Here is a 14,819-nt window from a genome sequence, read left to right as displayed (position 1 = left end):
ATATCTGACATGTATGTCTTTGGTTCTCTTCCCACAGGAGAGAAAGAAAAAAAAGCTGAAAAAGTTAGACATATTTCTCCAGCAGGATTTCAAGGGAGAAAGCCTGCCTGCCTGGACTGTAAGGAGGTACCCAAAGGGACACAGGGACATCCTCCAGGACTGGTAACAGCACTGCTCAGCCTTGCTCTTGCTGAGGAAGTTTCCGCACAATACTGCAACCATGAATTTCCTCCGGCGGCGTCTCTCAGACAGTAGTTTCGTGGCAAACCTGCCCAATGGCTACATGATGGACTTGCAGCGCCCTGACAGCTCCACGAGCTCCCCAGTTTCTCCCGCCATGGAGAGGAAGCATCTGCAGCCACCCCAACCCCCGCACTCTTCCTCTACCGGCAGCAGCATCTTCAGCTCCATCTCCAGCGCCATGAAGCAAACCACGCAAGCAGCTGCAGGGCTGATGGATCACTCGGCCGGCCCCACGCCCCCCATGGCACAGAAACCCAAGATCCTCCTGGTGATCGATGACGCGCACACGGACTGGTGAGTCATCAGTGATCCCCCACTGAGTTCAGCTGCACATTCTCAGGGATCTGGGAATCACGGATAATCTGCAGGGGGTGCACAGATACTCTGACATCTGAGTCACCAGCTCTGGCCCCAGGCTGGTGTCTGTCAGATGACTTGCATGAACGGCAGAGTGGGTTTTTTCATAACTTTCTCGGTAAAAAATGTTCATTTGGTATTCATTGACCAGCTTCTTCATAACTTTAATATATGAACACGTTTGGGAGGTTCTTGGCTCAGCAGGCTTAGCCAAGCTGTCATATCTAGCAATGATCCTAAGAGATAACAGCTGAAGGTGTATTAATGATGTGGTTCAGGACCTTAATCCACTGTGCTGACTCTAAAAATTAAAAGTGACTCAATCTCTCCAGCTGTCCATCTCTCTTGAGCTTTTCTCTGTATGTAAATTTATACATAAATTATGGTAAGATAACCAAGCTTCCTACTACCTGTCAAGGGCCCTTCACCTGCTGAGCATAGCAACAACTATTGCCAAAGGAATCTCAGGCTCAGCTAAGCCTCAAATTTGTCTTGTTCATGCAGGTCTCTTTACACACAAAAGTTTGGAAGTTTGTTTCCTATGACATTGGGTAGCACAGTACACTTTCCAAAGGGTAGGACAGTTGTAGTCTTCTGAAATGCTAGAGAAATGACTTACTGCTTTTTGTATGCTCCTTTTCGAAGTCAGCTGGTTTAGAAAGCTTTAGGCAACCTGTCTGAGAGTCTTATCTGGGGGAAAAAATCCAGAGAATATGTTGAGGAGATGCTCTTGCTTCATCTGCCAGCTTGTCGCAAGACAAAAGAAGGAAAGAGTAGCGTAGGTAAGGGGGCAGCATTGAAGACTTCAAAATTAAAGAAGCTGGGTTACTGGGTCTTGGCCAAGGCAGATTAGTTTATTTTTCTTTTCATCCCACACCACTCTTCGGTACAGCTGTCACCTTTGGTCTTCTCTGTTTAACTAGAAGAGTGGGGACAAGGTGAGACCTACCTTTTTAGGTGTATCTCCACAAATCAAGAGCTTAGCTCTTACCTAAAAAGAGACCACAACTGAGTACAAGTAGGTCAGGCATCTTCAACCAACTTGAAGTAAGAGAGGGAAAACAGTGGGATTTTTCTCAAAGCAAGAACAACGTCTTAACCGAGTGGGAAAGTCCCTGATAAGGTTGTCACCATGAATGTTTCCCTGGCCTAGTGTCTTTCATCACAGTAGCAGCCCCTCAGTGCCAGCTCGTTCAGTCGGCAACACCAGTCTTGCTCAAGCAGACCTGATCTCTCTTTCCTGGGCGCACCACGAGCCTCCCGCAGGCTGATGCTCACTAACCGCTGGCTCTGTGAAGTGCTTTTGCAGTTCCTTGGAGATGCTGCCAGGTGGCAGTCCCTTAACACAGCATCCTCGGTCTGGGATGGGAGTGCCTTTGTTGCACAGCTCTCGCATCTGGGGCTTAGCCAGCACTGTGTAGCGCAAACACTGCGATCAGAGAGGAAAGCCCCAGCTCAAAGGCCGGTCTAGTTTTCCCTTGAGATTAATGGTGTTGAGGGTAGTCGGGGCAGGGGAAAGGACAAGGAGGGGTTGGACCCTGCTGCAGTGTTTTCGTGTTTTAAAATACACATACTTCATTTGAATCCCTGCCTTTACATCTCCCAGCTGCGGTTCTGTCATGCAGACTTTGTGGTCTGTGAGCTGTGCTTGCTGAGGGAGCAGCAGCTGGGATATATAAAGAGGAAGTATGGCTACCCATGCTGTCCTCACTCCTCCACTCCTGTAAGCACTCCATGCATCCTGCTGTCTTGGCTATCCCTCTCCTGTCTATAACTGAGCAGTTTCTAGGAACTATGGGATACCCCTTTCATTTATCCCAGCTCTCTGACTCAACCCACAAGTTTGCAGGTATCAAATGCTGCTTGCAAAGGCTCCCTGCCTTTACTTTCTCTAAGGCTGTGAGGACACTGAACAAAATTAGTGTATGAATTCATTATCATACCCTGATGTATGTATGACATGAAAAACAAGGAAAGAACATTACTAACCCTTCCCTGCCATGGCTCTTTGCAGCATGAACAGAAATACATGTCTGGAAACTTCCCCAGATTAAAGGCAGCAGTACATGGTCCATTCTGAGAGAACATACCAATGCAACCACTCCAGCGGGCCAGGAGTGCTTCTTGCTGGTTGATTTTTGTGTCTCCAGGAAACTCAGTGAGACCCTTGAGAGCAGCACTGAAGAGCAGTGGCTCCATGGCTCCATGGATGTTTACTTTTGGTAAGGTACTTCTGAGCAATGCTAGCCACCTTCGTGGTCTCAGCCAGGGTGTTATGTGAGTTCAGGCTGAGCAGCCTCAGGAAGCAGTGTTTGCCTTGTGAGAGCCCAGCTGACGAAGCTGATTATCCAGGGATTCTGACTATCCACTCTGCATCATGTACAGAAACAGTCCCGACTTTGGAAAGTGAACAACAGCACATTGTTACTTCTGTGCTGGTGATTCTGGGTTTGGAAGGAGCATCATGTTTGTAATGTGTTTCATCTCTGCCTGCTCTGGTCTTTCTACTTGTGAAACCTTTGTATTTGGTTTCCAAGAAACACTTTCCTCCTCCTTTTGAAATAGTTTACTAAAAATATCCCCAAGAAATAACTACTGAAGTGCTGCCCTTATTTTAAGGGTGGGGGCTTCCACAGTGCCTCCTCCCCGAGAGCGAGTTACACAGAGTTTACAACAAGGACCAGCTTGTTCACGGACAGGAAGAGTGAGAGACAGAGGAATCTGCCATTTGATTTCTCTTCTCTAAATGAAAACACTATCTCAGAATTGGAGACTGTAGCAATATGGCCAAGCCAGACATTAATTTATCATCACTGTTTGTATTACAGCAAAGGGTTGCAATTGTGGATTAGGTTGAGGTGTTGCGCAAGTGCGTGACGAAATGCTTTAACAACCCAAACAGGCAAGTGCAAGTAGAACACACTTCAAAGTGACAAATGGCAGTCTTTTCTGTTTCTGAGGAGCTACTATGTCTCTGATGGTACAGTACAGCACTCGATTTCTCTCAGAGGTCTGAAGGAAAGAAAGAGCATGCATGGGAATCTACAGCCTGTCTTCCACTGTAAAATCCTTGCCGTTCTTGACATGCAATCTGCTCTGGTTTATTCCAAAGGCAAAGCACTACAAAAACTGTGTGAGTCCCACGGAATATGATCAGCTGCTTTCTGCATTAGCAGCAGTAAAAGAAAGGTACATTCTATTAAAAACAAGGGAACTCACCCAGCTTTCTGTTAAAGTGGCAACATTCTGACAAATTTTCCATTCTCCTCAAAGACACAGCTCTAGACATTTCAAGGAAGCACGCAGTGAATTGCCTTGTGTAGGATGTGCACGAGAGGAAAATGCTATCTATACAGCTCTCTTGTGCTCTTGGCTTTGACAGGCAGCCCTCAGAGGCATGCACAGCAGTGAATGTACCTGTGCATCAACACACCAGGGAAAAGCTTGGCTCCTCTTCTGTCGTTACTGGCACATTTCTCAGCTGGGGAGCCTGCACCTGGAGAATGAGGCTCCTTCTGATGGGCTGGGAGTATCTGTGCCTTGGGAGGCTTCCAAAAACGCATCCACATCTCACCTAAAGCAGTTGCCAGAAAAAATGGAGCTCAGACATGAGTACACGTGCATGTGTTAAACACACAGCAAAAGGGAGCAGGACCATGAGGAAAGGAGACAGCAGAACTCCAGGTGGTGGCACGTGGGCCAGCTCTGGCAGCCTGACCTCAGCCAGGAGGAAAGCATCCCACCTCTGGCAACCTCCTCACCCACCACGCTATTAAGAAAATTATGCTCTTGCTGGATTGAATTTCTCAGCAGATCAAACAGGATTTTTTACTGTGAATTATTAACCCCTGTCCTCTGTGAAAGTGCTCAGCTTTCCAGCCTAATGCCTCCTGTTTAAACAGCTTATGGGGGAAGTGATCAAGCACAGCTAAGGCTCCTATTAGCCACACATGCTAAAAGAGTCGCTTTCCGGACCAGACAGCATAACAAAGTTGTTCTTGTTGCATTTGCTGGGTATCTAAGTTACATTTGTGAAACAGCTCATGTGGCTTTTCAAAGCCATTGCTGTGTTTTGTCCAAGTTTCAGGCTGTTTCAAGAGCTCACAGTGCTGTGTTTGGTGCCTTGCCCAAAATACACGTGCCCTGTATGCAGCAGCTCCACACACGAGGACTGTGACATGCTTCTCCAAAAAATAAGTCACAGAGGATGTTTTAGGAGACACAAAACTGCATTGTTTTTTCTCCCCTTTATAATTTGCGGCCAAATCTGCCTGAACATCCTGTCTCCAAAAATTTTAAGATCAAGGAAGAGAAAAACTGTGATTAACACTGAATGAAATCCTCTTAATGCATTTGAAATGGTTCTTTGTATAACAATAACGCCATGATTCAGGTCTAATTATGGACTGATTTGACAGGATTACTGTTTTATACTGGTCAAAAGAAATGATCAACTTCTTTTAAAAAGAAAATGATTTTTACTTCTGAAACATGAAAATATTGAGCCCTAAATATGTCACTTGCCTAAAAATGTGACTGGTCAAATAATACCCTGATACTGAATTTTATTAGCAAGGGAGTTCCTAAATCCTAGGTCTTTTTCAAGGAATTCCTTTTAAAAATATTCAATGAGTGTCATGAGTCATTTCATGCTTTCAGTAGGCTGAAGGTGATGTACTAAGGCTCCCATTAGGAAGAATATTTCTGCACCTAGCTCTTTTAAACATAATGGTAAGTTTTGGAGTTCAAGCTTGAATTTAGGAATTTGCTGGTTAAATTGCAAAGTTTTGTCTATATTTCCTGATAAGAAATCCCAAATCATCTAACATGGTGGTGACTGAAAATAGATTATTATGGATTATGTTTTTTTACACAGTGGTGACCTTTTAATATTTCACAAGTTCCGTGCAACAGTGCAGCAATAATTTGAAAAAACATACATGTAAAATTTACGTTTTCACAAATCTGGTTTAAAAGCCGTCATATTTTCATCCTTTAGCCTTGTCTACCCAGGACCGAATATTTTTGTTCCTATACTTCTTGCCAAGTTCCACTTTTTGAGAAGTGGAAAGCAGAAAGTGGGGGCAAGCTTGTGTTAAAGGAGTGTGTGTGTTTGTGCACATATGCATGCCTGGAAGCAGCATGGAGAGTTTCTGTATTCCCTAGAATACAGACATAGGGGTGAGAGGGAGGCAAGGCTGTCAAAAGTTTTCAAGAAATTGCATTTATCACATCACTTTCCAATCTGTTTTAGGTATATCACCGTCGTGTCTGTCTGTATTTTTATCCTGCGTACGTAAAGTATCTTGGGATCTAGTCCCCCTAAATGAAAGGTGATACAGAAATGTAAAGGATTAGTATCATTACAAAAATAGACACAAAGAATATGGAAAACATTCCCCACCAGGTTATAACTGTGCTAATGCAAGTCAAATCTGGGTCCTTAATTACTTTACCAGAGTTCCTATAAATGCATAGAATTTAACCTCAGAATGTCCTGCCTAGTCCTGTACATGTTAAAAAAAAAACAACAAACCCAACCCTCAGATACATTTCTCAGAGTTTGTGAGCCAGATTTCTTCTGCCTGGAAGTCCACAGCCCTGCCCCACTGTTGGTCCAAGTTAGGCCAGTTCTCCTGCTCCTCAAATTGAAGGAGAACTGAAGCAGCTGGAAAAAAATATTGCAAAATTCTCAACAAAAAATGATACCCCTTGCAAACAGCTCCAGGCCATATTATTTAGATTTAGCAATGTGGAAATGTTCCAGCAATGCACTGTTTTGATAACACACAAAATCAAATTGCTGCCTCATGTTGTACTTAATGCAGTACCCCACCTCCACCCCCTACCCTCCTACCCCCAGCTCTTTGTGGGCAGGAGGAATGTGACCACAGTACAGCCTGGGTGGGGGACCAGACCTACAGCAAAGTGTCCTTCCTATTCTGACAGCTCGGAGAAGCACAAAAAGCTGTGCCCAAAAGCAATAGCACTGCACTAACTAGTGCTTCTTCTCTTGGTGGGGGGATGGCTTTGATTACCCCTGTTTGATGAGCAGGAGGTGGCACAGGAAGATGCTGGGAGGCCAGTATTGTGTGGGACTCCACAATTCCTTGAATACAAAGAGTGGCCTGAATAGTTGTGTGTGCGATCCTTAAAGTGCTGCTGGCTTGCCAAGCCAGGTCTCCCTGGAAAACAGGCCTTCAGAAAGGGAGGGCTCACTAAAGAAGATTTTAAAAACCCTTCTCCTTTGCTGCCTCAAAGCTTCCCTTTCCATGTGCATTCAAGCCAAGAAAATCCTCCCAGCCCTGTAGGGTGGGACCTCAGATCTCATCAAGGACCTCACCAGAGGACTTCCTTTGTCCAAAAATCCCTAACCCATACTGCCATCAGAGCACAGCACAACCCCCTTCAGGTGAGGCGTTCCTTCCCTTGATGTGATCCCATAACTAATAATGTTTCAGGGGTGGTTTTACAGTAACCAGAGTGGGCTGGGTTTTGTGGTTCTTCCCAGAAGGCAACAAAAGAAGTCTGTTCCCACAGCCCAGCTGAGGACACTGAGGACACACCTGCAGCACTGCACAGCTGGCATTCTGTTCGATGGCCACAGCAAGTCAGGTGGTGACAGCACCGGGAGCAAGGTGATCTCGCCCCGGGGAGAACAGGGCTGGTCACAGCACTGCTGTGCCCCGGTGATGAAGCTGAAACTTCTATGGAGCTCCTGCCAAAGTATCAGGGTGTTTAGGGTTACCTTTTGACCCAACACAAACCTGAGGTTTACCCATTCGTCCCTCCCTGTTGGTATGTACAATGTAAATACCTTTACTTTCTTTGTGCACTTGCCTCTGGTCCATTTAACTTTTAATTCAAACCTTGTTTCCTGAGGTGTCAAAGCACACATCCATCACTCTTATTCACCATCCTGACACCCCCACCCCTTGCCCCAAGGTACTCTTGCAGAGTAAGTATTAACTACCAACCAGTCCATCCCACAGCTGAACACTGCGTAAAGGTCTCTGGGCCAAAGCAGATGTGGACAAAAGCTCCAGCAGCTTGCAGACCTCAGCATTTATGGAGTGATTTTTCCCATCCCTATGCTCTGGGCAGTCAGGACTTGACCATCTCAAAATTCTTACTAGGTACAGCTGAGAATTTCTGAAGTGGGGAAAGTGGTGGAGGGGGTGAGAACTGGCTCCTGAAAGGAAAACCTTCCTTATTTCCACCCTCGAAATAAAAGGGCACAAATGCATCTCTCCTCCCCCTTCCCCTCTCTGCTGCCCTTATAGCATGTAGGGGCTGGGGGGGTCGGGGCATTCCAGCAGCTGCTGGCCAGTATCCTGGAAACTGCCTCCTTTTTCCCAGTCCCAGCCCCTTTTATGAAGGAGACAATGCGGACATACAGTGAGCGCCTTGTGCATCACTTGGGCCCCCAGGCCCTTTGACATGGGGATTTTGTGCAGTGCCTCACCATCTCCCCACCCTCCCCAAGGTGCCCCCACAGCCAAACCAGGGGGCTTCAGCCTTGCCTTTTCCTGCATTATCCAGAAAGAAATTACATGCCTTATTTTCCCAAGGGCTTGAGAGAAGTATGTGTAATGTGATACCAGGGAAATAATTCAGATAATTCCAGAATTTATCCATGGATGCCTTTTGGTTTGTTTATCCAGGTCTCTTCTTACCATTTCTCTCCTTCTTTCTTCCACCCACTCCCTTGCCTACCTCTCCCCAAGAGTCCCACGCATTTCTCTCTTCATCGTGTGTTGCTCTGGCCCCTCCACAGGGTTGGAAAGGCTGCTTCCTGCTCCAGATAAGAAGTGGTTTCCATCCAAAGCATCACCTGGCTTTCTTTGCTTGCTGTGTCTTCATCCAGAGGCACAAGCTAAGTCAGAGGATTTGGAGGAATTTACCACTACAATATCCTGGTGTCCTTCTTTTTCATGCTCTCAGTGAAGAGAGCCCATTTTTGGGTTGAAGGTACAAGCCAGCTCTTGAGTTCGTAGCTCAAGGCCTCTGTTGAACAGTGATACAGATGTGAGTCTGGGTTTACTCACATCACAGGGGATTTGGACTCAGGCTTATTAGTTCTCTGAAGAATGGCTTCCCAGTTTCCAAGACAGCATTCCAATATTTGCTGTATCAGTTCCACTGAGGTCTCTCCTAGGAAGATCTGAAAATCTGTGAATTAGCCTGAGGTAGGTAATTGGATGTGAATTGATCACTTATTATTCCCTGCTGCTGTTAAAGGTACACTCCATATCTGACAGAAAACTGTTGTATATGCTTCCTCCAGCCATGGCAATTGAGGCAGACTGGGGCTGGTTTACAGAATATCTCTGCAAAATGATCTTCTATCCTTTCCAGATTACTTCATAAGAAGAGGCATTGGGTTTCTTATGTCCCTGTAGTCATGTCAGAGCTGAGGCAGAAAGTGAAAGTTATGTTTGTCTGATGCCTTTGCACCCAGAAAATATGTCCTTTTCCAGAGCATGCAGCTTCTTCATCAGAAGGAGAGAGGGGTTCAAGGCAAGCTTCTTTCCTACAAGCCAGGGCAGACCTTTGGCTGTTTGTCATGGTGCTTCCTCCCTCCCAGTCCTTGGGGCCGCATTTAAATGGATTGCCTAGCTCTATAAATCCCACCCAGGAACTGTTCTTGAGCATGGCCCTGCAGTTTTCTTCAGTCAAAACATGCTTACATGCTAATTCACTGAGATCACAGCAACCGCACCACCCCATCTGCACCCTGCCTAGCCAAATCATAGCTCTGTGTTCTGCTGAGCTCAACATCTGACATGCTTTAAAATAAAGGGGTGGCCAGCCAAGCAGTGGTCAGTGCTGCTGGCTGCCTGGGAGAGATGGTGGGTCTGTGTGGCAAGTGGCTTGCCCAATGTCCCAAGCTGGGGACAGTGAGCCCTCCTGGGGCAATGAGCTGCTCCTCTCATTGCTGCTGGCTGGCTGTGCTGGAGGTGAGTGGGAACACTTCCAAGGCTCCCCAGAAAGGTTTTTCTCTGGTCTTCTGGGCACCGCTCCTCTGCTGCACTACAAGCTGCCTAGGTAACTCTGCAGCAGTCAGGTCCTAGGCAGAGGTCTTGAGGAGACTTGCTCAGGTGGTTTTGGGGCAGAGAGCATCCACAAATGTCTTGTACAGCCATGAGACTGCCAGAAACATCCATATTTCTTTCTCGTGCATCCCCACCACAGCAGCGTGATCTTCCTTTCCTCTGTCTCATGACCACTGTAAGGACCACAAACCATTTCATACATGGGGCAGAACTGACCAAAAGAGTCTCTCTCTCCTGCAAGAGGTATGATGCTTCCACAGCATCAGCAATGATTCCAGCTTGCTTAAAATTTGAGGGGCTCCAGGAGGATGCTAAGGCCATTTGTCATTTAAACATGATACCCTCTACTGTCCACGGGCTCCGAAACCTGAGGTGAGAGTTGAAACCATCTCTCATCCATTTCAGAGACATTTCAGTAAGAAGTGTTTTATTCTTACCCTGGGCTGTGTCAAAATGATGTGATCAAAATATTTGGCTGCAAATTGCTTAGCACCTGTAGTCTTCAGAGACACTCAGAGCAGGTTCAGCTTCTGGGGGGGCTGTCTTGGAAAGAAAGGGATATATTGTGCTGTTGGAGGAAAATTCTTGGGACATTGGATGAGACAACCTGTGTGGAAAGGGGGATAGGATGGAGAGGTCACACAGTGCCTAAGCTGAGGTCCCTTGCACTACTCCAACAACTCCTAATGCTGGATGCACCCTCTGTGTGACCATCCATGGACACAGCCAGTACTGTAGAGAGGAGAAAGAGGATTTTGTAACCGTGTGGAGGCCAATTTCCTGGACCAGGCAGTGGAAGCCTCTTTGCTCCATCTGAACCAGGCTGAAGACTGTTGTGCTTCATTGCAAGCTGAAGCCAAGCATCACCAAGGAGCTTGCAACCAGCTGGTCGGCAAAGAGGAGAGGCCATAGAGGGAGGAAGTGTGTTTCATAAATGCGGGTAAGGAATATATATTATGAGCATGCTGGGAATAAAAACAAACTTGTACCAGGGAATAGTGCGCCTCAAATTTCAGACCAGTTCCTGTGAGCCCTCTGAAAGCTAATTGCAGTTTTTAAGAAGTCACTGGTTGCAGCAATATCCCCAATGTTTAGGAGTGAGGAATATTGCCAGACCCTCTAGAGCCATGCCTCCAGAAATCTAATGGAATTATTAAGTGCATTTAGAGTTCCTGTTTATTGTTAGAGGCGTGATGTGTTAGCTTGTCTGCTGAGTTGCTTTTGTTCATGCAACGCTCATAAATCCAAAATAAAAAGGAAAAGTAGCCAGAGATCTGCTTTTTATACCAAACAGGGGTTGTTTGAGTCACCTGGTCTTGGTTACACCTGGCTGCTACATTGTCCCTCACCTATGCAGAAGTTTTATTTGCACCATGCTGATGGATGGGCTGGCTGGGAAGGGAAGTGTGATGCAGCATTCAGATATACTTGTAAGAATTAAGCACAAAGCTTTTGACATTTTGAATGTATTTTTCTATTATAATGAAAAATGTTGACTTTGTTTTGAGCCAGAATGACAAAACAACTTTTTTATTTACACATCACGTTTCTGGGGGAGGGGAGCATTCAGATAAAAGCTGGTGTGTTTCAGCCATGGGGGAAATTGCCTTCCTACTGTCTCTCCTTTTTTTATTGGAACAAATAGACACATAGTAAAAATGTGAGCCAGCTTTTTTTTTTTTTTGCTTATACTATAAAATAGGGAGCAAAGCCGGCTTCCCCTCATTTTCCTTTACTTCTTTATTCTGTCCTGTCTTTGCCAATTGGAAACAGAACCCAGAGTTACTTTGTCTCTGGAAACAGCTCTTGCGGGACTAAACTGTTTTCAATGCTTTCCAAATAGAAGAGCCCTTTGGAGCCTACATGGCCTTCTGAAGTTTACAGGGGAGGAGGACTGACAAAATAAATTCATATTTTCTTCTGTCAAGCTTGTTTGGTGAGAGGAAGAACTGGGGAGAAATATTCACAGGGAAATTTATACTGGCAATTTCCCCACTGACTAATCAATATAAAGGGAATTATACACAAATATGAATACAAAAAGCTAGAACTGCCTGTCCTTTTCCTCTCTTTTCTTCTCCAACACTACCGTCAGCCTTCCCCTCACAGGAACAACCTTCTAGAAGTGCTTTGGTGTCTGCATCATGTGGGGAGATAGGAACAGAGCTGGTGGAAGGTGTATGTTCTTCTCACAGCAGTGTTCAACCCCAAAGCAAACAAGGTTTCTCAGTTCAGGAGTTCATCCTTCATCAGTGATACTGTAGAGATGCAGATATGGTTTCTCTAAATCAACAGCAAGAAGAAACAAAAGCGGAAAGCAGCTCTGTAGTGAGACAGCATGAGAACAGGCTTCACGAGTACTTCAGCTGTGATGATAAAGCTCCTTGCTCAACATCAGAAGTTCCCAGTGCTGTGCCATATGTTGCTCCTTTTACAGAATAAAGATTGAGTATTAAATGAGATCTAGCAAGGAATCATTGATTAGAGTTGTTCCCTGGAAAAGATTAGGAGAACATTTGGTTTTCAGTTTGAAAATTAAATGAAAAAGTAACAAGCCTTGAAGGAACGTTCCAATGTGGTTTTCATCTGGCTTGGCAGGTTTCTCCTGGAGAACAGAAAGCTAAAAGAAGATAGGAATTAGAAAAACATGCTGTGACCCGGATAGAAATTCTTCAGCAAAAAGGGAAACACAGAAGCAAAACAGTATGTAATGAAAGCCAAAAATCTTATTTAACCATGTTTGTCTCTCTTGCTTCTTCTGCAGGGCCAAATATTTCCAGGGGAAGAAGGTGAATGGAGAATTTGATATCCGAGTGGAACAGGTCAGTGACAAGTGAATTTCTCTCTAAGGAATGCATGTGGACAGGGCTAAGGAGAGGTAATCTGTCCCAGGAACAGTAATGAGGCTCATAGCCTGTATTCTGATGGGCACTGGACACATCCTGTTTCCCTGTTAGCCTTGTTAGACATTCATTTCAGCTGAAAACTCTTCATGTTGGGGTCTGTCCCCTGCTCTGTGTGCTGGTGCAGTGTCTGTCAAACAAAAGTCCCATATTGACTGAGACTGGATGCTGTTGCCAAAGTAGAAATTATTATTAACAATCATCATCTGCAGACACCCGACTTGAAAGCAGGCATAAGAAGAGAGAGATGTAGAGGTAAGGTGGTGATCCTGAAGGAATCATATGCTTATTTTATACTCATTAGGGCCATAATAATGTTTGGGTGGATAAAGAAATCTGAATGTTGTTTGAATGACCTGATATTTTCTGTTTTTATAAAGCTGTTGATTCTGCATCGTGTATGTAAAGATTATTAATGCAGTGGTTTTGAAGACTTTCTCAGGACCCACTGCCCTCGAAAAGGTTTCTTCTCTTTTCAAAGGGGTCCTGTCCTGTTGTCTATGACTGTTCATGAGTGCACATGTTCTTATCAAAGTGCTTCTGGGACAGATTTTTCATTTTTATTGATGTCATACTTGTCAGTCTGGGTGGTATTAGCAAGAATAATTCTTCCTGGCATTTCTTCATCAAAGTCCTTATTTTGTTCGCTGCTTTAGCAGTTATCCTAAAAGAGTACAGGAAAAATTTAAAAAAAATTTAAATCATGCTTCTCACTTAGAAGATCCAACTGTCTCCATCACTCAAAGCAGGGCCAGCTTCAAAGTTAGACCAGATACTCTTCAAAATGACCTGTTAGTTCTTTCCTAAACCTCCCAGCTCTACCTTTCCCCTCATACTCCTTCTCCTCAAATGTTACTGCACTTGAGGTCCTTATAAAGGAACTGCCTTCAAATGGTCGGTGAGCGCAGAAGGTCAGAAGTGGACTCTGGTTCCCTGCTGGGAGATCAAGTTGAGACCCTTGTCACCACCACAAGGTAGCTTATCCCATTTCCCCACGGACTCCTGTAGGGAGATTTTCCCAGTCTACCTCTTGAAATCCTTCACATAGGCTGAATATCCATGTTTGAGATGAGGCAACAGATTGCTCCAAGCCAAGACCATGATGTGATTCTGCTGGTGAGGACCATGGCCAGGCCCCTGCAGCTTTCATTAAATGCCCACACAGGGACTGCTTCTTTGCCCAAGGGAATGAAGCCCCCAGTGGGCTGGAGAGTTGAGGAACAGAAAACAAGGATCCTGGCTGTTTCCACCTTTCCCCTCCCTGCCACCCAAATCAGGCAGCCCAGCCTCTGTTTGGTGGGCAGGGAGCTGCTCTTGACTCCTCCAGACCTCAGAAGGAGAACAAATGATGACTTTTCCCAGCTGGATCAATCTGTCCAGGGAAACACAGAAGCTGCATTGTCATGGGCAGTCCTTGAATCTGACCCCAGGGCTCTCCTGTGTATTGTTTAGGTGAAGAGGAAGGCACTGCTTCCTTCAAACTCTGGCTTTTTGTCCCCTTCTTTGTTTGGCCATCCATCCTTGCTCAGTATTTCTTGATATTTAATTTTTCTTCATTACTGCAACCCTGTTCGTCTGGAGCCTTCCTAACTTCTTCACCCTCTTCCTCAAGCAGTCCAGGAGCCTAAACTGTTGTGGGAATGAGTCCCCTGAGGCAGAATGCTGACCCTCTCTACCTAAAAAAAAAATATTCTTCCACAGTTTTCTTATGAAAAAGGAAAAAACAAAGGGGAATAACTGTTCATCAGTATGGTCCACATCTTTCTCTTTGAGTTCCCAGCTTACCAGTCTTCACTCCTGTAACTCTCCCCTGAATGGGACACAGACTGGGCCATGGAGCACAAGCCTTAACCTGGCTGTTCAGTTCTGAATAACCTCTTCATCAGAGAGCTTGACTCTTGGGCACCTCTTGGACCATTTGGTCTGCTTAGTAAGTTAATTCAGTTTTTCATTTTTCCATTTGATCCTGGTTCAGATAACCACACATTATTAACTCAGCCAGAAATACAGTTTGCCCCAGGAACTTTTTTTAGGTTTTATAGGAGAAAAACCACTTTTGATCTGAAAAGCTAAATAACAAAGAAGTTTGAATGGCAGAAAGCAATGAAAGGAAATATCCAAATGTTAAATACTCTTGAAAAACCACATTGGGAAAAAGCCACTGCCTTATTTTTACTGACCATGCTAACTCTTTTGCCATTCTTCCAGGATGTTCTGTAGCTGGTCTGAAGTTTTTCTCCTCCTCTTTCATATCCATCTT

The 14,819-nt window shown here is 45.2% G+C and overlaps 1 protein-coding gene across 2 annotated transcripts in view; it reads left to right on the top strand.

Annotated features, from left to right (window-relative positions):
* The window catches only part of SYN3 (synapsin III), a 189,228-nt gene that overhangs the window by 18,675 nt on the left and 155,734 nt on the right, over window positions 1-14,819 (top strand). For both annotated transcript variants that reach the window (XM_042050906.1, XM_042050907.1), the window contains 2 exons: window positions 38-537; window positions 12,421-12,478. In XM_042050906.1, the coding sequence (XP_041906840.1) occupies window positions 221-537; window positions 12,421-12,478 (375 nt within the window). In that variant the 5' untranslated portion in view covers window positions 38-220. The remainder of the gene's footprint in view (window positions 1-37; window positions 538-12,420; window positions 12,479-14,819) is intronic.

Source organism: Corvus kubaryi, unplaced genomic scaffold, assembly GCF_017639235.1.
Source record: "Corvus kubaryi isolate FWS band 111438036 unplaced genomic scaffold, C.kubaryi_AGA036_p1.0 74, whole genome shotgun sequence".
NCBI classification, from domain to species: domain Eukaryota; kingdom Metazoa; phylum Chordata; class Aves; order Passeriformes; family Corvidae; genus Corvus; species Corvus kubaryi.
Note: the sequence above shows the minus strand (reverse complement) of the source record. Positions and strands in the feature narration are given on the sequence as shown.